Here is a 27,476-nt window from a genome sequence, read left to right on the forward strand (position 1 = left end):
AGTGACGTTGAGCAATTCCTTAAATGTATTTTATCAAATATACACACCACCTAATCCATAAGCACTATGTTAATTAACAACAAGAAGTCTATTCTTGGGATAGATTATCATAGTTGATCTTAGCAAGCAATTAATTAAAAACTCCTTATTCTTATTTTTTAAAAGACATAGTAATATATCATGTCAAGTTCTCAAAATTTCCTGCATGAGACATAGCCTGGTGCTTTTTAAGGTCTGGCTAGTTCTCTGACTTCTGTTATATAATACTGTTTTATGGCAGTGGTTTGAAATGCCATAATCTAAACTGCAATGTGAATCTGCCTCTTATTTTCTGTTTGGTAGATGAACGTGACAACGTAAGACATCTGTTTTGCTGCATTCTCATGTCCTCATCTCCAGTATCCTCTCAGAACTCAGCTGTGCATGGCAAGCTGACATTTTGCACAAACACATCAATATGTCCTTTATAAATAAGAGCTGTTTCTTAAAAATTTCTGACATTTTAGGGTAAATATCATGTTATGAAAAATTCTCTTTCCAAGTCCACTTTATACAACTTCTTTAAATCACATCATACTATTGGAAATCATTTATTGTAATTAATCCACCTAATGTAGTCTGTGTTTTAGGTCTGAACATGCTCAGTGTGAACTTGTAGGTGTGAGGCAGAGGCAATTGTCCACTGTCACTTTGAACAAGCTGAGGTTTCAGTTATTTGGGACTTTTCAACAGTTGATGAAATGAGGATATTGTGAAAACATAGTGGAACTATCCTGATTTGAATAATCATTGGGTAATTTGGATTAGGTCATTACACGGTAGAGACTTAAACGCGCAGTTCTACTAGCTAAAGTTTGAAACGTTTTTAATGCAACATATATAAACATGTAATGTGTTTCTTTGGAATGACCACAGAAAGTAAGTGGAAAATATTGAATATTTGTAGTGGGCCATGTTCTAGATATGGCATTTGCTAATAGTAATCTTTATAATTAGATATGTAAGGATTTTAGTGTTAGAAATATTCTGTATCCTGAGGAAATACTTTTGAGGATCTACAAACTTAGATATTATTGTTATTGATTGTCTGACAGTTCTCTAAAGCTGCCAGCTGAATGGTTATTCTTTTAAAGCCACCTTGTTTACTTTTGTGTGTAAATAAATGATGGTTTAGATCTGAGCTAGGCATACATGCTGATAGTTTTATCATTTAGTAAGTAGAGGTAGGGTATTAGGAATATAGGGTCCCCCTGACCTTCTTAACTACATATAGTGTTTGGGGCCTGCCTGGGCTATGTGAGGCTTGCCAAAAAGAAGAAAGGGAGGGAAGTACAGAGGGAGGGAGGGGAGGAGGGAGGGAGGGAAGGGGGAAGGAACTCACTAGTTAAAATATATTTCAAAATTCTTGTTTCAGAATTTCTTATGTATTTTACAATTAAAAATGATATCATAGTAAATAGAAATATATACTCTACACTCTATTAGATATTTTCCATGATATCAAATCTATAATACATATCAATATTATAAAAAATGCATAAATGATTTAAAATGTTTTCCTTATAGTATCTATGACTTTTTTTTTCATGGTTATCTGAACCCTCTAGAATACTATGTTGTTAAATATTGCTATGGAATTCTTTCTAAAAAATTTAATGAAATGCTTTCCATTACAAAGTACCAAAAACTGCTTGAAATGTTGATCAGTACTGTAACAATAAGAATAAAATCACTATTATTATGGAGCTTATATTTTAGTGGGGAGTCTAATCATTAACCTATAAAATAGGTAATTTCAGATTGTAGTACAAAAATGGTTCACATGCCCTCAGTGTAAGAAGGAAGGGCACCTACTTTCAATGAACATTGTTACAGAGTGTGATAATTATAGAGGGACCCAGATGATCAGCAATCAGCTAGTTGAAAACCCGTTGCCCAGCTTGGGTTTGAACAACCCTCCCTTTGTCTTCTCTGCTCCTGGAGGCCTTCCTCTCTCAGTAGAAGGGCTTGAAGCTGAACCATGCTGTTTCAGCTAGAGAATAATTGAGAACAGCCACATACAACATTACATTTCTTCTGTTACCTCTCTTTTGGCACTGTCCAGTCTCAGCATTTTGCCTATTTTGAGACAATTTTCTTAAAATATAACTTAACCAAGCCATGTAAATACAGCAGATGGATTTTCCCCCCTGTTCTTTCTTCCTTTGTACCTACTACGTTTCAAACAAGTGTATAATTATTACCGTCAATTGGTTCGTCCTCTAGTAAGATTTTTTGAACTTTTTATTTATTTATTTTTCAACTTATTTTCTCATACAGTGCATTCCCAGTTTCCCTCGCTCCACCCCTCCCAGGACCCTCCCCCCACTTCCCCTGTCCCCCAGATCCATTTCTTCTCTATTTCCCTTTAGAAAAGAACAGGCTTCCAAGGATAGGTACTGAACAGGGGCTAATCAGATGCAATAAGACTAGGTGCAAACCTTCATATCAGGGCTAGGAGAGGCAACTCAGTAGAAAGAAAAGGGTCCTAAGAGCAGGCAAAAGAGTCAGAGACACTCCCAGTTAAGAGTTCCACAAGAACACCAAGCTAACAACCATAACATATATGCCACAGACCGAGCTCAGACCCATGCAGGTCTGTGATTACTGCTTCAGTCTCTGTGAGCCCCTACAACTCTGGCTTAGTTGATTCTTGTGGTGTCCTTGGTCCCTCTGGCTCCTAAGTTATTTCTCCCTCTCTTCCACAGAGTTCCTTGAGATCTCTACTTTGTGCTCTCTCTCCACCTAATGTTTGGCTGAGGCTCTCTGCATCTATTCCCATCTCTCACCCCATTGATTGCCAGGATAGATTGGGATGATCTTGATGGCTACGCAGGTTTCTTCTTCCTCCCTCACTGCTCCATGTGCATCCTTTCTCATTGGAAGAGGACAACCTTCCCGCATAGAGGAGGGCCAGTCTTCAGGCAAGGGTATATGAGTGGGGCTGTGCTCCCCTGTGAGAACTTCCAGTCAAGCTCTCAAGAATTTTAGTTGTTTTTTTTTTAATTAAAATATTCAAACACCTGGTACTAGACCCTGAATGTGATAGGTTATTAGTGAAATAGTCAGTTCGACACCTTGCAAAGTGGGCATAATGAACAGGTTCTCCATCTATTTTCTGCTATTATGACAAGTATTATATTCTGGGGAATGTGTAAGGCAAATTTATTTTTTACAATTTTAGTGGTTTGGAATCATTATCAAAGTATTGGCATGCCGTAAGGACCTTTTACTTGTGTTATATCCTGGCAGAACACATCATGTAACAAGAGGGAGAGAATAGAACCAGGACTTTCTGCCTCTTCTTATAAAGCCATCCACAGCTAGTGGTAATGCATTCCCCTATAATGCTCACAGGTGCTCAAAGACTTTTGTTCACTCACAGCATGTGTGCCCACACACATGCACACACATACACACACACACACACACACGCTATATTTTATGCATACACATGCAATACATATATATGTATGTATATACACACACATTTGTCAGCACATATGTATATGCACACACTTGCACAGGCATGTACAAACACATATGCATACACACACATATACGCAACCACATGCTCCCCACACATGGGCACACACACACAAAATCAACAAATAGACAAACTCACTTGCTATTTCTTGCCCAATGAGGCCACATAGAAATCTGGGACAGGTGTAGAGTGCATCTGTGTATTTCTTAACTGGGAACCCCCGTCCTTCTCTGTTATTCATCTGTTGTCTGAATTGTTTTATATTTTCCTCAGTCTCATAGCTGTAAAGTATAAAACTCATCACTGTTAATCTATTTTGATATGTCCTTTTAAAGAGAGTATTGAAAGAGCACTAAAAAGAAACAAGCTAGCCATAACCATATCTTAATAATTTAGCTTCTGCTATGTACAGATGTTCATTGTTGTTGACGATTTCATTTATGTATGATATAAAAGGTCAATATTCATTACATCACATCTAATCTGTGCCTAATGTTATAGACATAATTTATTATATTTTTATTTCTATGTCTTTGTTTACCTCTGATGCTCTGGTGCAGATGCTTCCTTCATTAGCATTCAGTACAGAGAAACTGAGACACATATCTCTACAGTTCCCTAAAATATATGATATGCGGTTTCTGTGAGAGGTCTTAGTCCTAATCATCATGCTCAGCCACTATGTATGCTGTTGCCTCATGTTATATAATAGTTCCTAAAAAAAGATGTTTTACCACAGGGCCTGTGACGTTCACTGGAGTGGAGGCAAATTTGCATACTTTGCTAGGTTTACATTGCCAGGTTTATTTCTTATTAATGTGGAATTTCAAAATGAAGTAGCATATTTCTTTTAACATGCAGAATAAAACATATTTGTGTATGTATTCCACTTTTGTGCACAAAGATCTATGGGGGAAGCAAATTTTCCTTGTGTCTTATAATGATTACAGTTGAGTTTCTTTCAAACAAATAATTATCAACTGTGTTAATTGAAAGCATGATCATTCCTAGATAACTCAACTGCAAGTTTCCGTTAGGCACCTTTAATTCATTACAGTATTTCACATGGAACTCAGTTCACATTTCTGATTTAACTTTATAATAGGTCTTAACTGATTAATATCACAATCTATATAATGATCATCATTAATAATCTATTTTGGTATTCTAGGTAAAGTTTTCATGTACATATTTTATTTATAGTATGGTAATTCCAACTGTTTTGCTGAGTTAGAAATATTGTATTTATAAATGCTGTGAAATATCACCTCATGTTTTGAAGAATTTAGGTTTCATAAATTTCAGACTTTCTTGTATTTTGATTTTTCAGATTGCGTTTTCACAGCACAACACAATCATGGATCTTGTGCAATTCTTTGTCACCTTCTTCAGGTAAGTGGATTTAGCTGACTTTTAACTCATTAATCCTGTGTGTGTGCGCATGTGTGTGTACATTTGTGCACACGTGTGTGCATGTGTGTGTGCGCATGCGTGTGTGTGTTTGTGTATATATATCCTGTCTGTCACATCATTTGTCAGTTATGTATCTTATTATTCCATTTCTTGAATGCATATTATGTATGTCCTATAGAGCAGATTGATTATACTTGCAATTTAGTTGTTTTAAATCTTTTATACTGCTTTGTGGCCAGTGGATTCAGTAGAAAGACAATCAGTCTGCAGTTTTCTTTCACATAAATAATTAAAACTACTCCAATTAATGAAATTAATAACACACATACTTCATTGATTAGTTAAATCTTCTAGAATTGAATCAATTCAATTCTTTATTGACCAATTATCATGTATGCTTTCTGATGTGCTAAATGTGTGGTGAATAAGAAAACATGTGGTAGTGGCACACGCCTTTAATCCCAACACTCGGGAGTTACAGCAGGCGCATCTCTGTGAGTTCGAGGCCAGCCTTGAAGGAGTTTCTAACCTAGAAGTACTATAAATGCCTTTGAACAGAGTCTGATCCCTGGATCGTTAGTTATGTTACATATTAACCTGAGTTCTTAAGATTAAAAGAATCCCAAACTTAAACAGCTTTGGTAAATGCTGTGTATTATGCACATGGACATCTGTGGGTTGATTTTTTTACCTGACATTACTTTTTCAGTAGCTGATTGACATGCCGTTCTTAGAGAGAGGAAGGTATTCTTAGTTTCCAGAAACATGCAGACCTGCAGGGAATTCATTTTCATTCTCATGGTGGTAAATGAAGAGACACTGGGCTTGGAGAAGATACTATAATGTCCTTGCATCTAAGCAACGTGTTTGCTGTGGAGCCAAGAGCCATATGGAAATTCATGGGAGTGGCAGATTTCCAGGAAAACATCTGTGGAGGAATTGAATCTGTGAACCCAATTTTTCCAGTTCTTGAGCTAGCTCATGCCTGAGTACATTTAATAACTAGAAGTGTCTCTGGAGATGGTACTCTCTGTCATCCACTAACTGATTGTTCTTTGTAATTGAGCTACAACCTGTTTACAATCTCTTTTGATTCATCTATAGGGCCATACGTACCATGTCTGATTTCTCATCTCTACCTGCCAGTCAGGGTTTTTATTCTTTTCTTCACTTTTCACCTTCTCTGTTCCTTTACTGCAAAGTCTTTGTCATGTGGGTCACTTTACTTTGAAATCCAGCATCTTTGTCTATCTGTACAACAGTACTTATGTTTTAATACCATCAGCATATTACCCATCACAGGTGCAAAAAATCCATTCAGACTTTAACATTTTTCTGAAAGGTAAAACTTGGAGAAGCATCTTAAAATATTTATGTTTTATGATTTTGTTTCTTAGAATAAAATGAATTTTAAGTGTTTTTTGGAAAACACTAGAAGTTACAATTGAATGAAAATTATTTAATGCATTAAAATTAAAACACTTGATGCAAAATCGTATGGCTGAAGATATACTAGAAAGTTTAGTTATGTGTGAAAATTCACAGGTGAATGAATGTACATGTAAATTCTTTGAATATTTAAAATTTGGAACATCTGAATTAGTGTACATATATTTAAATTCAATAGTACTTTTATTAAGCAAAAGAAAGCTTGTTCAATGCATACCATATATCAGAGATGATTCCTTTTATTAGGTTGCCATTATAGACAAAGTGAATTAAAATATTCTAATCTTTGTGTGATCAAATATGTTTGATGGGCTCTTTGTCATTTAAATTTCTTCTAGTAATGAAATGTAAATTAGATAATTTAAAATATTCTCATTGTTAGGAAAATTCATAGACAGAATATTTTAAAGTTCATTAACTTTCTTTTTTAGAAGGCTGCAACTAAATTTGAAACAAGTTAATGCTTATGGACATCCCTTGTCAGGCCAGCCTGCCTCTTACTGTTCTGGACCAGGACCTGGGTCAGCCACTGAATGGATGAGCCAGCTTCAGATTAGTCAGCATTCTAGGCCACTTCTCAAACACTGGACCATGAGTTTTTAACCTCCTTATTCTGGAGACTTCTGGTGGCAAAAACAATTGAGTCAGAACCAGGGAAATCATTTATAGATATGGCCTGGCTCTGATCTTAGGTCTTTGTGCTGTCTTAAGTAGGTCACCCAGCTCCTCCGAATCTGTTTTTTTTTTTTTTTTTCATATTTATAGGATCTACAAATTTTTCTTATTGCTGGTGGGAAATGTGATAAAATATTTTAGTAAATGGTTATAGAAATAAAAGGGATTGGTTTTTTTATAATATTTTTCTCTATTATGTGAAATGGAATAGCAAATGTTTCTCAACCTGAAAAGTCTGTGTTATTTAAGGAAACACATTAAATGGAAATATGGCAGGCACATATGCCAATAATTCCCATTGTCCACTGGGTATAGCTAATGTCTGAGCAAGTTTGTGGCAGTCTTGGAAGTTGTCACTGTTTTATCCTACTTGATATAGGCTCTTTGTAATCTTACACTTAAAGACTAGGGAAGTTACTACTAGGTAGGTTCATAGACATATTTGGCCTACTGTGAACCACAGTTTACTTCCTCCCACCCTCTCAGCACTGAATTCCAATAAGAAGCCACGATGATCTTTTAGGTCACTGGGTATCTCTGTCACTCTCACTTTGTACCTGATAGTATTCAAATGTATTTCTTTCTCCTGTGTGGTGGCTAGTTTTATGTCAACTTGACATAAACTAGAGTTATCTGAAAGGAGGAAACCTCAGTTGAGAAAATGCCTTCTTAAGTTCCAGCTGCAGGACACTTTCTTAATTAGTGATTGAGGTGTGAGGACCCAACCCATTGTATATGGTGTCGTTCCTGGGCTGGTGGTCCTGGGTTCTATAAGAAAGTAAGTTGAGAAAGCCAGGAAGTAGATCCTCTCCTTGGCCTCTGCCTCAACTCCTGGCTCCAGGTTTCTGCCCTCACTGCCTTTGATGATGAACTATTTTATGAAACTTTGAGTGAAATTAACTCTCTCCTCCCCAAGTTGCTTTTGGTCATGGTGTTCATCTCAGCAACAGTAACTCTAACTAGATTATCTTGTATAACCGTTATATACATGTGTGTAAATTCTTGTGTGTGATGATTAATTTTGATTGTCAAATTGATACAACATGAAATGCCCTAGAAGGGAATCTCTATGAAGAATTGTCTAGATTAGGCTTGTATCAAGGCATATCTGTGACAGATTATCTTGATTACTATTCTTTGCTGAAGGGAGACCCACCCTGAGTGTGGATGCCACATTTCAGGGCTGGCTGGGGTCTGTACTGAGTAAGAGAGAAAGAGTGAGCGAAACATTGGCCCACATGCATGCATCTGCAGCTTTAGGTCTTCCCTGTGGATGTTGTCTTATTCATGGTCTTTCCTCCCTGACCTTTCCCACAATGAAAATGTACATTTGTGGCCAAATTCGCTCTTTCTCCCTTAGTTGCTTCTGTTAGAATATTTTACCAAGCAACAGGAAACAAAACCAAGACACTGTATATACTCAAGTGTGTGACAGGGATCATATTAAAGACTTTTCAAGTTGTTTCTTCATGGCTCCTCCTAAGGACCAGCCTGCCTGTTTAGTCAGAGGATTCTGGGTTTGAATGAGCTCAGCTGGGAACAAGAGGAGGGTCCTGACATCACAGAAGAAGCTCCTTGGTGCTCTTCCATTCTCACGTAAAACAAATGCTGTTATAGAGCACTCTTGTTGCTAACCACTTATTTTGCCTTCCAGGAAATAATGCTTTATTTGATTTTATGAGGATAGGTGTTTTGCTTGCATGTATTTATGTGTATCCTGTGCAGGCCTGGTGCTCATGAAGGCCAGAAGAGAGCATGGGACCTCTTGGAACTGGAGTCATCATAGACAGTTGTCAGCCACCATGTGGGAGCAGGGAATCAAACCTGGGTTCTCTAGAAGATCAGCCATCTCTTCAGCCTCAGGACACAATTCTTGAATCATCACAGTTAATCTTTGTGGACTACTTCCTTAATCTTGTTAATCTATTTTAGATAATTCTGCCTCCTAGATTTGGCAGCAAATAAATGATATCTCCTCACACCATGGTGATAACAATGCTAGTCCTATGAATGTCTCCTCTTTTCAGCTCTGCTCTGCAGAAGAAAGCAAGCAAACTTCTTTATACACTAATGGCTCACTCACCAACATATACATTGGCTGTGGTGGACTGTGTGGCCTCTAGGCCTGCCCGTGGCGCTTGACTGCTGGCTTGTTGTTCTGGTCTTATAGCACTGTCTCTTCCAGCATGCTCCCCATCTTATATGTAGTTCCCTTCTCCTCCACCCTCCAGCTGCCTCATGGGGTTCAGGTTTGGCCTCTGTCACTCCTTCCTCCACGCCTCTGAATCTCATTCTTCATCATGCTGTGGTGTCAACCTGTTGTCCCAAGTCAGACTTTACATTACTTGTGTTTCTGTAATTTGTAGTGAAACTTACAGATTTCTATCATCTAATTCCTACATTGCCCTGTTGATCAGATAACCTCTCAAATCTAAACCTTCCCATATTTTTGTTGCTTTTGGTAAAGCATTCGAGTTAATTCCTGTATCTACTTCAGCTCTTACCCTTTATCTGTCTCAGATGGGCAATGAGTTGTTCTCTAGGCCAGGCTTCTGATTTTAGTCCATGACATTCCCTCTGGGTTCCGAGTGTGAGGGTAAAGCAGGGACTTTTGTCTATAGGGTTATCGAGCTGCTAGCTCAGTAATATTTTATCTTACCATATTTTTTCTCCATTGATCACTTGATAGATATTTTAGTTTCCATGTTGTAGCTATTTTGAATAATGTTTCTATAAACATTTGTTTATAATTTTACTAACTCTGGTCAAGCTGGAACAGGGCTGGAATGGGAGAGCAATGAAAGAGATACCATGATAGAGGGAGACATCTTAAAGATAGGAAAAACCTGGCACTAGGGAAGTTCCCAGGAATCCACAAGGATGACCCCATATTAGACTACTAGCAATAGTGGAGAAGGTGCCTGAACTGGCTTATCCCAGTAATTAGATTGGTGAACACCCTTATTGTCATCATAGAGGCTTTCTTTAGTAACTGATGGAAGCAGATGCAGAGATCCACAGCCAAGCACCAGGCCGAGCTCCAGGTGTCCAGTCAAAGAGAGAGAAGAGGGATTCTATGAGCAAGTGCATCAGGATCATGATTGGGAAACCTACAGAGACAACCAAACCAAACTCCAGTTTATCATCAGAGTTACTTATCACAGATCATTCCAGTGGTTTCTGAAGATGTCCTGCCTTGTTATATTATCAGCAAGGATGAGAAATCTCTAAGAATTATATTTTCTCTATGGCCTCACCACCCTGAGTTATTTTCTTTTTCTATATAAGTTACATCTGTGTTACTGGGTACAGTGTGGAGAAAGATGTAGATTAAAATTTTAAGTATAAGACTCTTAAAGGATTCAAAAGCAAACATAAAACCACTCATGAATTAGAAAAACATACACAGCAAAGCTGCCCATTGAGATGACCACATAGGGTTAATGTAGTCACTAGATCTGAGGATAAAGGCACATAATCATGCTGTTTATAGCACTTTTTAAAAAGAAAAAAGGAAATAGTGTGCATCTTCAAAGAACAGAAATAAACTAGATCATTAACAAACCCAATCCTTGGCATGACCCAGAAGTATTTGACATGATTCTAAACTAACAGACAGATCAGATCAAGGACAAGAGCAGTGTGGAGGATGGACACAGTCCACAGGTGTGCATTTCAGCAGTGAGCTCAGATGATAGTTATGTTAGTGCAAATGAGACCTGGGCTCTGGACCTCCCTAGGTAGAATCCCTGAGCAAATGCTTGCTGTATTAGAAATTGACTCTGGAATTTTCTCCCTGGTTTCCTTATGGAAGGGAATTGATGTTTATGCCCCGTTGGCGCTTATGAATGTAATTTTAACATGGTGGGAATAACTGGTGCCAGTGCAGTTTATAGTGATTTACAGCAGCATTCCACACATTATCCATAGTGCTGAGGTCGAGACACTCATGACAAAAGCAGGAGTTCTGTCTGTAGCTTCACACTGACCCCTAAAGGCCACGTGAACCTGAGCCAGCCTGCCCTTCCGTGAGCTTGCTGTCCTGCCAGTCCACCTCTTCCTGGTAGTTTCCAGGTCTGCACAGCTGGCAGGACCTGTGTGCCTCACTGTGTGTGCCTCACTGTGTGTGTGTCACTGTGTGTGTGTCACTGTGTGTGTCTCACTGTGTGTGTGTCACTGTGTGTGCGTCACTGTGTGTGTGTCACTGTGTGTGTGTCACTGTGTGTGCCTCACTGTGTGTGCGTCACTGTGTGTCTCACTGTGTGTGCGTCACTGTGTGTGTCTCACTGTGTGTGTGTCACTGTGTGTGCCTCACTGTGTGTGCCTCACTGTGTGTGCCTCACTGTGTGTGCGTCACTGTGTGTGTGTCACTGTGTGTGCGTCACTGTGTGTGCGCCTCACTGTGTGTGTGTCACTGTGTGTGCGTCACTGTGTGTGCCTCACTGTGTGTCTCACTGTGTGTCTCACTGTGTGTCTCACTGTGTGTGTCACTGTGGTGTGTCTCACTGTGTGTGCGTCACTGTGTGTGTGTCACTGTGTATGCGTCACTGTGTGTGCCTCACTGTGTGTGTCTCACTGTGGCGTGTCTCACTGTGTCTCACTGTGTGTGCCTCACTGTGTGTGTGTCACTGTGTGTGTGTGTGTGACTGTGTGTGTCTCACTGTGGTGTGCCTCAGCTCATGTTGTACTCCACCCCCCTCACTCCTGATCCACTTATTGGTCTTATTTCACATTATCAGGCCCGAGCTCAGTCCATTCCCAGTGCGGTGGGTGCAGGCTGTCACTTTTCCTGCTGTCTGCTTATGTGTGTTCACTTGAGTGTGCTCATTTCATTTTAAGTCATGTGCAGTCAGATTCATTTTGTGGTGCTGTCCTATGCTCGCTTGTAATTTCCAGCTTTGTTCTCAAACCCGGAGGACTCAGTCCTGGCACTGCTTTGTAGCCAGCTTTCTTCTTTCCCGGCCGACCTGTCCTCCGTCCCCTGCGTCATCAACATGCTGTTCTAATGGCTTCCTTCCCGGCATATTTCCATTGAGATTGGTCCAAGTTGTTTGTATCACGAGCCTCTTATGTTCATTGTTGGATTAGGATTTTTGTTTATGGACATATCACAGTTTGTCCCCACAGAGACAGAGGTTATCCTTTTCTCAATTATGAATAAAGTGTCAGGGAACAAAATACTTTATGTTTTCTATGGACACAAGTTTTTATTTCTCTAGGGGACCTTCTTAGAAGTACAGTTGCAGGTCAAAGGTTACAAGTACATTCATCGTCACGATACTTGCTGTCATTTTCGAGTGACAGTATCTTTCCACATGGAATTGCAAAGCAAGAGAGCTCTAGGTGTTTTACATACACAGAGCATGCGTATGATAGGTCTGTGATGGCACACACACACACACACACAGCATGTGTATGATAGGTGTGTGATGGCACACACATACAAACATGTGTATGATAGGTACGTGATGGCACACACACACAGAGCATGTGTAGGATAGGTATGTGATGGCACACACACACACACACACAGCATGTGTATGATAGGTGTGTGATGGCACACACACACAGAGCATGTGTATGATAGGTGTGTGATGGCACACACACAGAGAACATGTGTATGATAGGCACGTGATGGCACACACACACAGAGCATGTGTATGATAGGTGTGTGATGGCACACACACACAGAGCATGTGTATGATAGGTGTGTGATGGCACACACACACAGAGCATGTGTATGATAGGTGTGTGACGGCACACACACACACACACACAGCATGGATATGATGGATATGATTGCATCAAGTGATTTCATTCACCTTTCTCTAATAGATGATTCTTTATAAAACACTGGTAATCTTTCTTGTTCTTATTGGATGTCCTTTTATCTTCTTTGAGGAAGTGGTTTTCAAATGTTTTGTCCATCTTTTGTTCATTTGCTTTCATTTTCTTAATGTCGAATTTTTAATATGCATTATATATCGGAAGTATAACTCTTTGCCAGATATATTATCTGCAGAGATTTCAGTCTTTGCGTTGTTTTTATTCTCTTAATAGTACCTTTCATAGATTTAAAATGTTTTAATTTTTATAAAATTCAAAATAAGTTTTTCTTAATTATGTGCCACACAAGGCACTGGTTACCATTGGCCAACACATGACCATGGTTACCATTACCCACACATGACTGTGGATAACATCACCCAGCACATGACAGTTGGTTTCCATCACCCAGCCTGAGACCATTCCCCAGTTCTCATTTCTGGAAGGGAAATACTTAAAGGTCAGACAGAGTCAGTGGGGACATCCTCTCCCATTTTTTATTTAATTTAATTTTTAAAAGATTTATTTTATGACTTATTTTATTTTTATCTTTTGAGATTATAATGTAATTACAGCACCCTCCTTGCCTCCCATACCCTCTTTCAGATTCATAGCCTCCTTTTTCATGAATTGCTGCTTGTGTATTTGTGTATGAACACACATGTGCTGAGCATGGCCTGCTCAGACTGTATCATGTTATTTGTATGTATGTTTTCAGGGCCGGCCGTCTGCTCTTGGATAGCTAAGTGGCGTGTGTTCTTTCTGTGTTCGACTTTTCTCTGGCTCTCAGTGTTAATTGACTGTGCTTTGTGATGGCGTGGGACAGCAAGGTGCCTCTATGATTAAGGCTCTTGCCACCAGGCCTTATGACCTGAAATCTGTCCTCAGGATCCTCTTGAAGAAGGAAAAATATAACTCCTTCAAATTCTCATCTAGTCTCCACATGTGAACTGGGGTATGTGGACAGATGGGGACACACACACACACACACACACACACACACACACACACACATTTAATTTCTAAAAGATCACTTTCACTAGTGAATCTGTGTTTAAAACACTTTTGGAGGATTATTTCTTTGGTATGAGAAGATCATTTGGAGGCATGTTGCATCTTCTTCCCTCACTATAGACACATGCTGCCTGAATTCCGGGTTAGAACTGTCTGTCTTTGGGGACAGTTGCTTTGGATAAAGCTGTGTATAAAGCTGCCGGGTCTGTAACTCAAAGCCTACAGATCTCAGTGTCAATTAATAATGCTCAGTGGTGGATGGAGTCCATCGGTTCTAATACAGACCCAGAAGCCAGGTGCATTAACCATGCAGCTCAGGCACTGTGAAGGTATTTATGACTTCTAACAAACAAAGATGAAAATATCTGCAAACCCTCCAAAACAAAAAAGATTTATTTTATCAGAGACAGAGAGACACAGAGAGAGGAAGGATATGTATGTATGTTGTCTTCCCATTTGCCTGTCTGTCTGTCCATGTGCCTCACTCTGATGCCCATCTGACACCAGAAGAGGGCATGTGATCCAGTATCTAGAACTGGAGTTATAGGCAATTCTAAACCTCCTGATATTGGTGCTAAGACTGAAAACCTGTCCTCTTCAAAAGCCGTAGACTCTCTTCATCGCTGAGCTATCTTTCCAGGCTCCTCCCGGTTTTTAATCTTCCCCACAGTTCCTTCGTCCTGGCTATCACATAGCAAGAACACTAGCAGTGAGTGACAAGTGGTTGAGAACAGGTCACTGGAAGAGCAGAGTTCAAAAGGGGGTGCAGTGAGGCTCAGTGTGTGGTTGTAGAGGACCATGTGACGACCACTGCAGTCTTTCTGTCCTCCCTTAGCAGAAGAACATGGTGCGCTTATGAGCATGAGTAGTTGCTGGTCAGATATAGAAAAGTAGAGCCCAGGGAGCCATAAGGAGCTGGGAGGTAACACAGAAGAGCCATGCCCAGTTGTCTCAGAACTAGGATGAACTCTGGAGTGTCACCTAGGCAAGTCTGATTATAGTTAGAAGAGCAGAGAGTTTGGGAACTCAGCTCTGGGTCAGACTGACTAGGGACAGTCCCCTTGCCCTCCATGAAACATTCAGGGGCATTGTCCACATAGCCCATGAGTAGCTGAAACAAAGAATATTAATATTATCTACAGGGCATACACAAATCCTGTGAAGCCAATATATCGGAAGCAAGATGACTTTGAGGGAACTAACAGGAACTTACAGGGTGGCTCTGATTGAGGTGACCATTGTTAACTTTTATTGTCATGTGCAGGACTGTCAGTGTTGACTACTTTATCATCAGGTGCCAGGTCTGTTTCCTATGGATGAGAAAAAATGACAACTGACCACTGTCTCATCTAAACATACAAATAATTTTTAAGAGGCAGTAAATCAATAAAGACTCTGCCATCCAGGAGTACTTTATAATCTGAAAGTGGGAAACTTTTCTTAAATGGCACACAGAAGTGCTGCAAAAGTTATGCCGAATGTTTATCAGAAGACTCTTAGCATGAAACTTCAAGTCACATCATGACATGTCATAGTTGTCTCTCGTGTAAAAGGAAGGTCTTTATGGCTATGATTTAAGTCTGAAAACAGACCCCCCTCCCAGCTACAATAAATAGCATGAGACTGAATTGTGCTTTCTGAAAGGTTATATCCAATAGATAATAGAAATGTGTTCAAGGACTTTGAATTAAAACCATAGTATTGAGAGTGAGTAGAAAAGGCAAATAATGCTCTGTGCTGCCGAGGACAGCCAGAAGTTCTTCAGGCACTGGAAAAGGTGTTGCAGCACCATAGGAACACTGGATCATTGCATTCTGATGCTGTAGTCAAGTATGCTGTCTGAATTGCCTCAAACAAAAGACACATGTTTAAGGAAGTATATCTTACATAGCCTCAACTGGAAATATCCCAAATGCTCAAAAAGAGCGGACTGGAAAATTACATGCTATGTAATAATGCAGAAACATGAAAAAGGACAAAGTAATGTTAAAGGAGCAATATGGGCAGCAGAATGTTGTATGAAAGAACCCAAAATAAAAACATTATAGGATTCTGTTTGTATAAAGTTCAGAAATGGGGAACTAAACTTTGATATTAAATCCGAATGATTTGAACAGGTGAGACGGGGTTGGTGGTTACATGGGCATATTGTCGGAGAGTTTGATAGCTAGCTGTGTGCTTTTTATCTCTCTTCGGATGTTACAGAACATTGGTGTACAGAAGAACATGTGCTTGTTTAAAAACAGGAAAGGAATTCTTTAACGAAAGCTTTTATCCAACTGCCTGGTTTCAAACGATGTAATTCTAAACCAACCCAGTATAGAAGGAACACCATGTACATTGATCTGTGTCACAAATTTAAGTTATTATATGGTACCCAGATTAATTGCAATCATGGTACATCAAGGAATACTGTCCTTCAGTGTTAGCCTTCCTTGTCTCCAGCCAGTCAAGGCTTCAGAGTACTCACTTTTCCAAAATGCTCTGTTGGTGTGTAATCTAGCTGTATTTCTTCATGAATTTTAAAAAAGTGATACGTTTACTGTGTTTTATGGATTCTTGCCCAGTCTTCATTTAATAACTCTGTCAGTGTGGCTGTATAACAGCCGCTTGATTTGAATGAGATCGATCCCTCATCAGCTTCATGGTAGACTAAAACTATTTAGTACATCTTTGATGCTTGATTAGGAGTGGGTATACCTACCAAAGTGTGAGAGAAGGTGCTGTGGCGTTGGAATTTGTTCTTAAAAGCTAAAAAAAAAAAGTCTGAGAAACAAGTTCATTGACAGCAAAATGTATATTCCAGACATTCCTATCATCTGTCTGCCTATGTATACCTTAAATTAGAACATTTGACTCCATCTACCTTAAATCATAACAGTCTAGGTGTCTTGAAGGACGGAGATGTCCTTGATTCATAGATTTGAAAGCTCAATAGATGATGGTTCCAGCACTCGGGTTCTGATCAGGACCTTCAGTGAGAGGGCAAATGGCTGGTTTCTTGTTCTGAACTTCTCGGCTTGTCTTCCATGTTATGTGAGGCAAGGAGGGTGTGGGACTTCTCTATTTTCTTTTCTTATGAGAATGCTGTATTAACTAGGTTCTGTGAACTTTATGCAAACCTAGATGTATCTAGGAAGAGGGAATCTCAACTGAGGAACTACCTTCTTCAGATTGGCTAGCGGCCACCTCTTTGAGGCATTGTCTTAGTTGCTAATGGATGCAGGAGGACCTGCTCCCCTTGAGTGGTTCATCCCTAGGCAGGTAGGCCTGGGTGGTGTATGAAAGGGAGCTAAGCAGGCTGCAGGTTGTGCTCCGCCATGGTCTCTGCTTTAGATCCCACCTCAAGGTCCCTGCCTTGGCTTCCCTGGGTGTTGGCCTGTAACCTGTAAGCCATTTAACCCTTTCTTCCCCAAGTTACCTTTGGGGAAGAAAAGCAACAGAAAACAGACTGGGACAGACACTGATCTTAACATGTTGGGGGCCCTGCTTTATGGAACTAGTTAAACTTAAGTCCCTTCTCCAGGGCTTTGACATTAAATGTCCCCTCAACCCTTATAGGGTGGCAGTGACAGACCCAGTCAGGATTGCCCCCAGTGTTGCGCTACTGAATCAATGAGTTTATTTGGACTTGCTTCCAGGAGCATGGCAACTACTGAAGAAAACTCTCTCCATCACCATTAACCACTTGCAGGAGCTTGGGTAGGTGCCAGGTTTCCTGAGTCCCTTTCCTCAAGCAGCTGTGAGCTGCCTTTATAACCTTGGTGAAAGATACTGCCCCATGAGCTCCTCTCTGCCTCAGTGAGGGGGGACTTAATGGGACCAGTCTTATGGGCTATATAGGTAAGTTCATACCCGGGAGTATGTTTAAGACCCATGTTTTTATACTAATTTCAGTTAGGTTTTCTATTACTTGTATTTGAAATTATCTTACTGGTAGAGTATCCTAAGTGTACCAGGTAATTGCCCCTATTGAAAATGCTTGAGAAACCCCCCCCCCCCATTGCATTTTGAAATGTTTTCATATGTAATGAGATAGCTTCGTTATGGAATCAACGTCCAAACAAAAAAAAATGTATGTTTTATGTATACCTTATATACATGGGCTGAAGGTAACTTTATGCAATGTTTTAGTTCCCTGTTTTCTCTACACTATGAGAGGTCATCTGTAAAATCTACCATTTGTTGGAGCAGGTCAGCACTTTACAAGCTGGGTTGGGAGCATTCACATTTCAGATCATACTCTTTCTGCCTGCTGTCACCTTGCCTTACAAGCTAGTGTGCTGTGCAGTTTTTATAACTGATGTAATGGTTCTCCCTATAATTCACATGGCTTTATTTAATCTTCAACTCTGGGCAGATGGACAAATTGACAAACCCAAATTCTTTTCTTTTTTTTGAGACAGGGTTTCTCTGTGTAGCTTTGCACCTTTCCTGGAACTCGCTTTGGAGACCAGGCCAGCCTCGAACTCACAGAAATCTGCCTGCCTCTGCCTCCTGAGTGCTGGGATTAAAGGCATGCGCCACCACAGCCTGGCCCAAATTCTTTTTAATTTTCTGGACATTACTGTTTTTGAATTGGTTTATTTTGTTAACATTTCTGTGGTGAGAATAGAATCTTCATGTATTAGGGAATTGACAAGTCATCGGAAGGTGTGTTTTGGAATATCAGTTATTAAGAGAAGTTAGTTTAAAAATACAATGAAGTCTTGTATTTTAACACTGTACTAGTTTCCAAGGTTTTACAGTAAAATACAAGAATAATATATGCAAACTAATTTTAAATATTTAATATTGATCACTTATGTTCAGTTAAGCTGTAATCTAGAAAATATTAGGAAGATTATTTCTCTTTTGTTGCATAAAAGGTTTTTTTTTCTTGGCCCTAGCTGCTGGTTGCAGTGCAGGTTCATGTCATACTGTGACGTGCGCTCTGCTCTAGGTCAGTGGTTCTCAGCCAATGGGTCAGGACCCCCACAGGGTTTGCATAGCAGATATCCTGTACTTAAAATACTTATATTATGATTCATAGCAGTAGCACAATAAGCCAATGAACTAGCAATGAAAATAATTTACTGGTTGGAAGTCACCACAACACAAGGAACTATATTAAATGGTCGAAGCATTAGGAAGGTTGAGGTCCACTGATCACATGATATTGCTAGATGCTCCATGGTTTTGTATTAGGAATTCTGTAATAAGTGATGGCTTTATAAAGGTTATGATTAAATTATTGCAGTCTCTCTTCCTAAGTGTCTAAGTTTTTCCTCTCATCTCTAGTTTGCATGCTTCTATTATTATTATTATTATTATTATTATTATTATTATTATTATTATTTTGAGCTGAGGATTGAACCCAGAGCCTTGCGCTTGCTAGTCAAGTGCTCTACCACTGAGCTAAATCCCCAACCCTTATTATTATTTTTGTTACTACATTCATTACATAGATTTGTTGAACCCCTGAGAACTCTGGTACTGTTATCAGACCTCATAGTTTTTTCTCCTCTTCCCCTGCATTGTCCACCCTCCTCTTCTTCCTTTCCCATCACTGACCCTCCCTCCATCCTCCTGTCCCCACTCTGGTCCCCACTTGTCTCCTCCTTTCTTTGCTCTTTCCTTGAGTGCCCACATATCTGGTCTCCTGTATCCATCCCAGACACTTACAGAAGCCATTTTATGGAGAAAAAATCTCAAAGAAAGTAGCCAAAACTTATTTTCCTCTTGTGCAAAAGTAGTAATGAAAATAGATTAAAGGAGACAGCATTTCATGCCACCCACTAAAAACTTTTGTGTAACCATCAGGAAAAGCTAATTTAAAGAGAGAGACCAATGTATTTCAGTGAATCAATGCAATCAAAGTTTACTTCTCTTCATGCAAAATGGAATAGATGGAAGCAGCGTGCAGAGCCCTGTCCCATGATGCTTCCCTGGGAATTTAGGAACTGTAAATTCTGTTATTTCTTGTGACTCCAGGATGGGTCATCAAAGGCTAATGTAACACCATCCCTCTGACTACTGCCTGACAAGAATTCTATGGGGACCGTTGGGTACTAAGCCTCTAATTCTGTATTCTTCCTCCAAGGAAAGTAGTTACAAAGGCTTCATACTTTATGTTGTCCCTAATTATCATAAAAGTGATTCTCTTTACCTGAGTCAAGGAATGAAAGTGAGAAGGAATTGTAAATCTTCTAGGAGAAATCCAGCATCTTCATTTCTAGTAATTCTAATTGTGTACCTATGTGCCATAAATTCTGGTACTTTGCAGAACAACAAATGAAATACACTGTGGTATTCAAATTAGGTTTAGTATAAGTTGACTTTTGTATATAGGCTATCATCTACGACTGTAGTTGTTCTTAAGGAAACAAATAACAAAATTAGGATCAGATTAAGTATGAAGAATGATGAGATTGCCCGGTTTCACATTTAACTGGAATAAAAATATCCGAGGGAAAAAAACTTGTAAGTTAATACTTGTGAAGCATAAGAAACTCAGTAGCCCTCTCCATGTCTCATACCTCATCTTTAAATAAGTGCAGGGCCTCATACAGGGGACATCAGAGTGCTTAGTGGAATAGAGTAAACCACTTACAGTTCTCATACATATTATTCATTGATGGTAGTCATTTGTATTCTGAGTGTTACCAATGAGTTCAGTTTAGAATGGCAAGCTTGTAGCTTTTGTGCTAAAAAGTTTAAAGACACAATGATCTTACTGAAATTAAAATGGACCCTCAGACACTAAAGTACCAATTTTCAACACTGTTAACATTTACACTACTAACCAGAGAGTAGCAATGTAGTTTCTTTGGAAGTAATTGAGATTGAGACAGAGCTTCTTAATTTAGACAACTTTGGCAGTCTGTGCATATAAAAATGTGCATATAAAATCTGGGGTGTGTGTGTGTGTGTGTGTGTGTGTGTGTGTGTGTGTGTGTGCGCGCACACACTTGCCTATGCTTGTATATATTAAAGGGTTAAGCAACATCCCACATTGTCAATCAAATGGTGACAATAAAAATGTCTTTAGACACTTAAAAATGTCTCCTTGAGGGTAAAGCATGCCTGGTTGGGAACTGCTCAGCCATACAGTACCAGGGAGACCTTTTTGGATAAATACAAAATTTCAAAATGTAGCACACTGATTCAGGTTTACCTAGAATAGAATTGATATTAATTGGCCGAAATGAGTATGTTTTCATAGTATGAGTTAACTGAAAGTGGAAAGCATTGACTTGTTTCCCAGACGATTGTTTAATTAGGTAAATTGCATACTTCCTCACTCTCAGAGTTTACCAGGGATTTCTTTTCTAGACAGGATTTTGAACTAAATAATCTTCTAAATCCTTTTTAATGATAAGATGTTATAATTTTGGCAGTACTAAAGATACAAATTTGCAAAATTAATCCTCTGTTTGTCTCTGCCAAACACCCTCTGTCTCTGCCATGATTGTGGTTAAAAGCACAGGGTCATACACTAATTATGAAAAATGTCTTCCCACCAAGACCAGAACTCTATTTTTGAGAAAAAGAGAAGTGCATTCTCCAAACTGACAAATTATTTTTTTCTTCAAACTAACATATTAGTTTTAAGAAATATCCACGTACTCATTTTTATTTTGTGAGAGGGGTGCCTGCATGCCTCAGTCACATGTGACAGCAGGGATAACTCAAGAGTTGGCTTTCCTCTTCATCACCAGTTTTCAGAGATTACTTACAGTGGGTCAGAAAGGGTAAAAGAAAGCAAAGTTACTTAGGAGATTTCAAAGAGTGAATAGTTCCCATCATCAAATGAGAAATGAGTCTGTTGATAGGATAAAGAAGGTTGAGTTAAATTACAGGCAAAGTTCAGTTGAAACAGTTTGTGGAATGTGTCCTCTAAAATGTTGTACCTTATATAGATATTAGTCACTATTATCCTGAGTGATTTTATTGGTATACAAACCAGGAAAAAAAGGAAAACAGTTCACAAAGAAACAAGTGAGTTGATTACAAAGAAATTCTTTCAAAATATTTATCATAAGTTCTTCTATATTTTAATTTACCTTGTTATTTTCCTTTACTGCATATTTCAAGTGTATTTTGAACACAATTATCTGTGTTTTATTTTCTAGTTGTTTTTTATCCTTACTGCTGGTGGCTGCTGTGGTTTGGAAGATCAAACAGACTTGCTGGGCTTCTCGACGGAGAGAGGTAGCAGTCACATTATCTAATCTTTGTGAGGGTTTGAGCAATCATGGATCTCTGCTAACTCATACATATGCTCTTTCAAGTGCAGAGTTATCAAATAAATTCTACACATTAACATTGAGAAGTTTTCTATTTTTAAAATTTCAGAGTTGAGCTAGGTAGTGGTGATGGCTCACAACTTTAATCCCACACTTCGGAGGCAGAGGCAGGCAGATCTCTTGTGAGTTGGAGGCCAGCCTGTTCTACAGAGTGAGTTCCCATATGGCCAGGGTTGTTACACAGAGAAATCCTGCCTCAAAAACCAAACCAAAACAAAACAAAAACCAAAAAGAAAAAAAAAAATTCAGTGTTGACAGCCACAATCATTTCAATTTTGATAGTATCAGAATTCATGATGAATACTGATATTAATTTTGTTAAGTAATCAGTAAACCTTTACTTTGACATTTAGTTATGGTGTAGGAATGGTGCTTTACAGCAGTGTCTCTGTTGAAGTTAAAACAGTTCTGAGTATACTTATCTTTTTTTTTTTTTTTTGCTTTAGGGAAGATATCTATTACTATAGCAGTGTTTCTATGGGGGAGAGTGATTCAATTTTTGTCATTTCTTGATCATCTGATTACCCAGTTATGTGTAAAGAATCAGGTCAGTTTGATGCACCTCTGTGTCAGAATTAGTCATATGTTCCTTATCATTTTAATATTGGTTAAAGAAGGGTTATACTTTCACGAAGTCACATCTTATGATGTAAGCACACTAGAAAACGTAGTTTCTTGTCCTTTGATATACTGGTTAGTGGAGAGAAGCAAGAAACATGCTAAACTGATGAACAAAATAGCTAGATTTATTGTTCTATAGCTTATATAATAAAAACTCTTAGTTTCCATTTACTGAATGTAAATTATGTTCTATGAATGTTATTATTCTAAAATTAGCATCACTGGTAAATTATTTGCTGCACATTTCCCAGCATTTTTATGTGCCTATGGAGTTCCACATATAAGAAAATATTTCAAGCTAATTGAAACAACCTAGAGTACTTGAAGTTATAAAATGAGTGAATATGACTCAAATTTAAAAGTTAACCTATATTTTCAAACCCCAGTGCCCACTTTAAGGTACTTGGAAATTGAAGTTCTCCTCTCCAAGTTACTGTTCATCTTTGTCTTGTGTTCATCTGTGATATGGCCAGTACAGCATCGATGATATTTAACATGATGGAATTCCATGATAAGAGTAATTTTGGCAAGGCGCTTAATAAATACACACATATGTGAAATTCTGTGTGGATTCTAATAGTCTCTGGTCCTAGCAGATGGTGTAGTATAAGAAGTAGAGCCATAAATCATGATGGTAGGCAGTCCTGGGAAGGCCACTGGCAATGGAATAGAGCTGGTAACCTATTTCCCTAACTGTTAGGAAACAAGTGGCCCAATGTTTAGATATCTACTCTCAGAGTGTACAAAGCTCAGCTCTGCAACTGCAGTGTCATGCAGAGATGCACAGTCCCTCTATCATTTGCTGCATCTGACCATTAGTACGTGCTGTTGAATTTCCTTCTCAATGTAAAGAACTTTGTTACATTTAACTAAGCTCAGTTTGAATTTATATATAGGATTCTTCACTTATATTAAGTAAGTTTAGAATCAGTACAATTATTTACTATGTGAAAATAAAACATATTTACTCTTTGAAAAAACTATTATTTGTATATCTAACGTGCCCTCTTTAAATAACAAATGGATTTTGTTTAATATTCTGTCACCTCTGAGTAGTAATGCTGTTTTGTTGTTTCATTTTAGAAGTTTTAAAGCAAACTTACATTTTGATTGTATGTTAATACCTTCCAAAATAATCTGTGGACATGGAAATTATTAGAGAAAACTAGTGAGGAGCTGAGGAGCCAATATGATTATTAGGTACTGCAGCACATGAAAGTATGATATGGCTGTGGTTTCCTCTCAGTGTGAAGCCTTTTTGCCTTTAAAGGACAGGGAGGTAGTCTTTTCTGTCATAAATGTGATTTGTTCACCTCAGCCCAGACAGACCGATCTATTGGGGTGAGAACCTGTTAAGCTGTATTGCATGGGGTTCATATATGTTGTGGATTTTTGTTTAGTTCAGTTTTACTAAATACCTTTAAATGAAAGACATTAAATGTTGTAGGAAAATGTCATATGTTAATGTCCACAGTAAACATATTATCTTGGTTGACTATTGGAGACCAATTTAGACAATGATTTTTATTTTATTGAAGAATTATTTATGTTTGTTTTCATAAGGTCTGGAGACTCCAGCGACACTAGCAATGCCATTAGGTAATAAAGGAAAGGTGACTCCTAGTCTTTGTTTTCTGATCTCCAAACCCTGTAAACTTATCATGTGCTCACAGTGATAATTGTTTTACAGACAGTAGCTGAGCAGAGGCAGGTCTCCTGTCCTTCACTTCTACTAACTCAGTGTTGGCTAAGACACTTATGTGTCCTCTGTGAGGCCTCATTCATACTGTTTACATGAGTCTGATTCTCTCTCTCAGAAACACAGAGCTACTAATTACTGTTACAATTTGGGGTCAGATGTGGTGGACAGAATATTGGTTTATCTGAATTGATATTTTTTTCTTAGAATTTTTGTGATTGTTTTATAAAGTTGTACTTTCCCAAATATAAGGACTGTTTAAAATGAGAATTGCTGTGGGCTATTCTGTATGCTGTGAATGTGTTGTTCTGCTTGGTTGATAAAAAAAATTCTGATTGGCCTATAGCCAGGCAGGAAGTATATAGGAAGGATAAACAGACAAGATGAATTCTGGGAAGTGGAAGGATGAGTCAGGAGATACTGCCAGCCACCGCTGCCATGAGAAGCGAGATGGAAAGATACTGGTAAGCCACGAGCCACGTGGCAAGGTATAGATTTTCAGAAATGGGATAATTTAAGACATAAGATCTAACTAGCAAGAAGCCTGAGCCATTAGGCCATACAGTTTTAATTAATATAAGCCTCTGCATGTTTATTTGTGTCTGAGTGGCTGCGGGGCCCGGGTGAGACTGAAGAAAACTTCAGCTACAGAGAATAACTTGAAAAGTCATGTATTGGGTTTTACCATAAGCATAGCATTTATTATTCATTCACACCTTGGTTTCTCTTAATCATGACTATAATTTTTATAATATAATTTTAATATCAGACATATGATTATTACTCCTATTCAATAAGACACCTAAGAATTTAAGAGCTCTTAAAAAAATCTATAAAGGCTTCAATTTTGATATTACCTTTTCAGCTTGGTTTCTATGGTAACTTACCCTCCACATAATATGAAAACTTTCTTTCAGACTATGCTAATGAATGGAAACAATAGGTGGATATTGGTTAGTGGAAATTAACACACTGGAAGGTGAATGTGTTATCACTGCTTATTCTTTTACACAGGTATTGAAAACATTTATCTTCAAGGATAAATTGTAGTTTAACTAGTCACTACATTACAAAATATATTTGTTTACACCAGATGTGTGCTAAATAATGACTTGACATGTTGTTGTTTTGAGTGTCTTCATTTTAATATTGGAATTTGAGTGTTTTTAAGTGTATGAGTGTTTTGTCTGCATGCATGTCTGTGCACCACATGAATGCCTGGACAGAAGAAGGTGTCTGACACTCTGGAACTGAAGTTCCAGATAGTTATGAGCTGCCATGTGGGTCCTGGGGATTGAAACCAGGTCAAGAAGAATAACAAGTGCTAACTGCTGAGCCATGCAGCTTGAGTTTGGAAGTTTCATATTTATCTTAAGACATAGACAAATTAAGATGTTCTAACTTTTTATTATAATCATTTTTTGACTAACAAAAATACTATGAATACTTAATAGTTAAAAGAAATGAAGTATTTTCTACTTGGAAACTTTCTATTTTTCCATGTCTTGAATGATTTAGTTGGAGTGTGTCTTAGTGAGAGTCTAACAGGAAAAACTACATTCCTTAGTAAGGGGAGCCTCATTCTTATTCACCTTCATGTTATCCACGAGTCTTTAAACGATGAGTTCATTTCCTTTATAAATTCAGTTAAATTTCCAGTTCTTCAGATTTTCAAAAATGTTAATAGAGAACTTAACCACAGTATTTAACAATTTCTAGCTCCTCTTGTGCTGAAAAATAAGGAAGATTAAAAAAATAAGTAAGATAAAAAGCCTGGCATAAAAAGATGTCCTGTGAACTTAACCATACATTTTGGAGTCATTTGCAGCATGAAATCTAGACTTGGATTTATTGTCATTATCCTTGAGTTTTAATTGAAAATGATCAACTAAAACTTATGTGTAAGAGCTTTGAGTTAGTGTTTTTCTTGCTGTATTGCAGATTGATTGATAAATACTAATAACAACAGAAAGGTCATAGGCTAAAGTTTTGAGAAAATACTCCATCTTTAAAGTACATCCAACACATTACATATAGACACACAATACTTAGGAAACTCCTGGATTATTGTATTACCCCTGGGGGTGTGGAATCATTTATGAAAAATTTTTGGAAATGAAATTAATAATGGAAGTGAATTAGGAATGTGAATTATTGGATAAATGTATATAGAATTAATATGCAAACATTTGCAGTGATTTTAAATAAAATATAAAATATAAAAGTTATCTCCTAAACTATAGTTTTTAAAAATGTTGGGCATTATCATTGTCTGGGCCCAATTATTTAGGTAGATTAAGAAATTGCCAGTAATAGTGACTTTCTGTTACTAAATATGTGATTAGCCATAAAACCTTACTTTCTATGTATTCAGACAAGTATCTGTACACAAATATATTAGATATACATGCTTAAGTCTTTATTCTCCCAAATTTTAATCTTTATCTAAAATTTAAAAACATTAATTAATTGACAATTTCATAAGTGAGCACACTGTATTTCAATCATTTCCACCCTCTCCATCTTTCGAGCTCTTCCTATGTTGCATGCGTGCTCGCACATACACACACCCTACCGAATTCAGTTAATGTTGCCTGTGTGTACATGTGTGTTGGACTGATCCCTTAGGATTGGGAAAACTATCAGGTGCCTTTCCTTGTAGATAACTCTTCCTTCTTCAGCAGCCATTGACTCTGTGGAGCCCTTCATTGAGGGGTGCAGCTTTGAGGAATTTTCATCCATCCACGTTGTCCTGTCTCCTGGAGTGGTTTTTGTAAGTAGCCATACTGTTGAGAGTTTGTAGGTGTGGCACACTGTCATGTCTAGAAGAAACTACGTTGCTGCAGCCATCCCTGTCCTCTGGCTCTTAAAAGCACCCCTCCCCATCCCCTACTCTGGATGTTTTCCAGCTTTAAATGGCTGGATTTGTGCCAAGCACCCAGTCATTAGACTTCTTTAAGTTTTA

General features: G+C 38.3%; 1 protein-coding gene across 2 annotated transcripts in view; it reads left to right on the top strand.

Moving 5' to 3' along the window:
• Atrnl1 (attractin like 1) overlaps positions 1 to 27,476 on the top strand; it is a 577,179-nt gene that overhangs the window by 198,195 nt on the left and 351,508 nt on the right. For both annotated transcript variants that reach the window (XM_036173756.1, XM_036173764.1), the window contains exons 25-26: positions 4,857 to 4,918; positions 22,018 to 22,096. In XM_036173756.1, the coding sequence (XP_036029649.1) occupies positions 4,857 to 4,918; positions 22,018 to 22,096 (141 nt within the window). The remainder of the gene's footprint in view (positions 1 to 4,856; positions 4,919 to 22,017; positions 22,097 to 27,476) is intronic.

The sequence above is a fragment of the Onychomys torridus genome, chromosome 1 (genome assembly GCF_903995425.1).
Source record: "Onychomys torridus chromosome 1, mOncTor1.1, whole genome shotgun sequence".
Classification (NCBI taxonomy): Eukaryota; Metazoa; Chordata; class Mammalia; order Rodentia; family Cricetidae; genus Onychomys; species Onychomys torridus.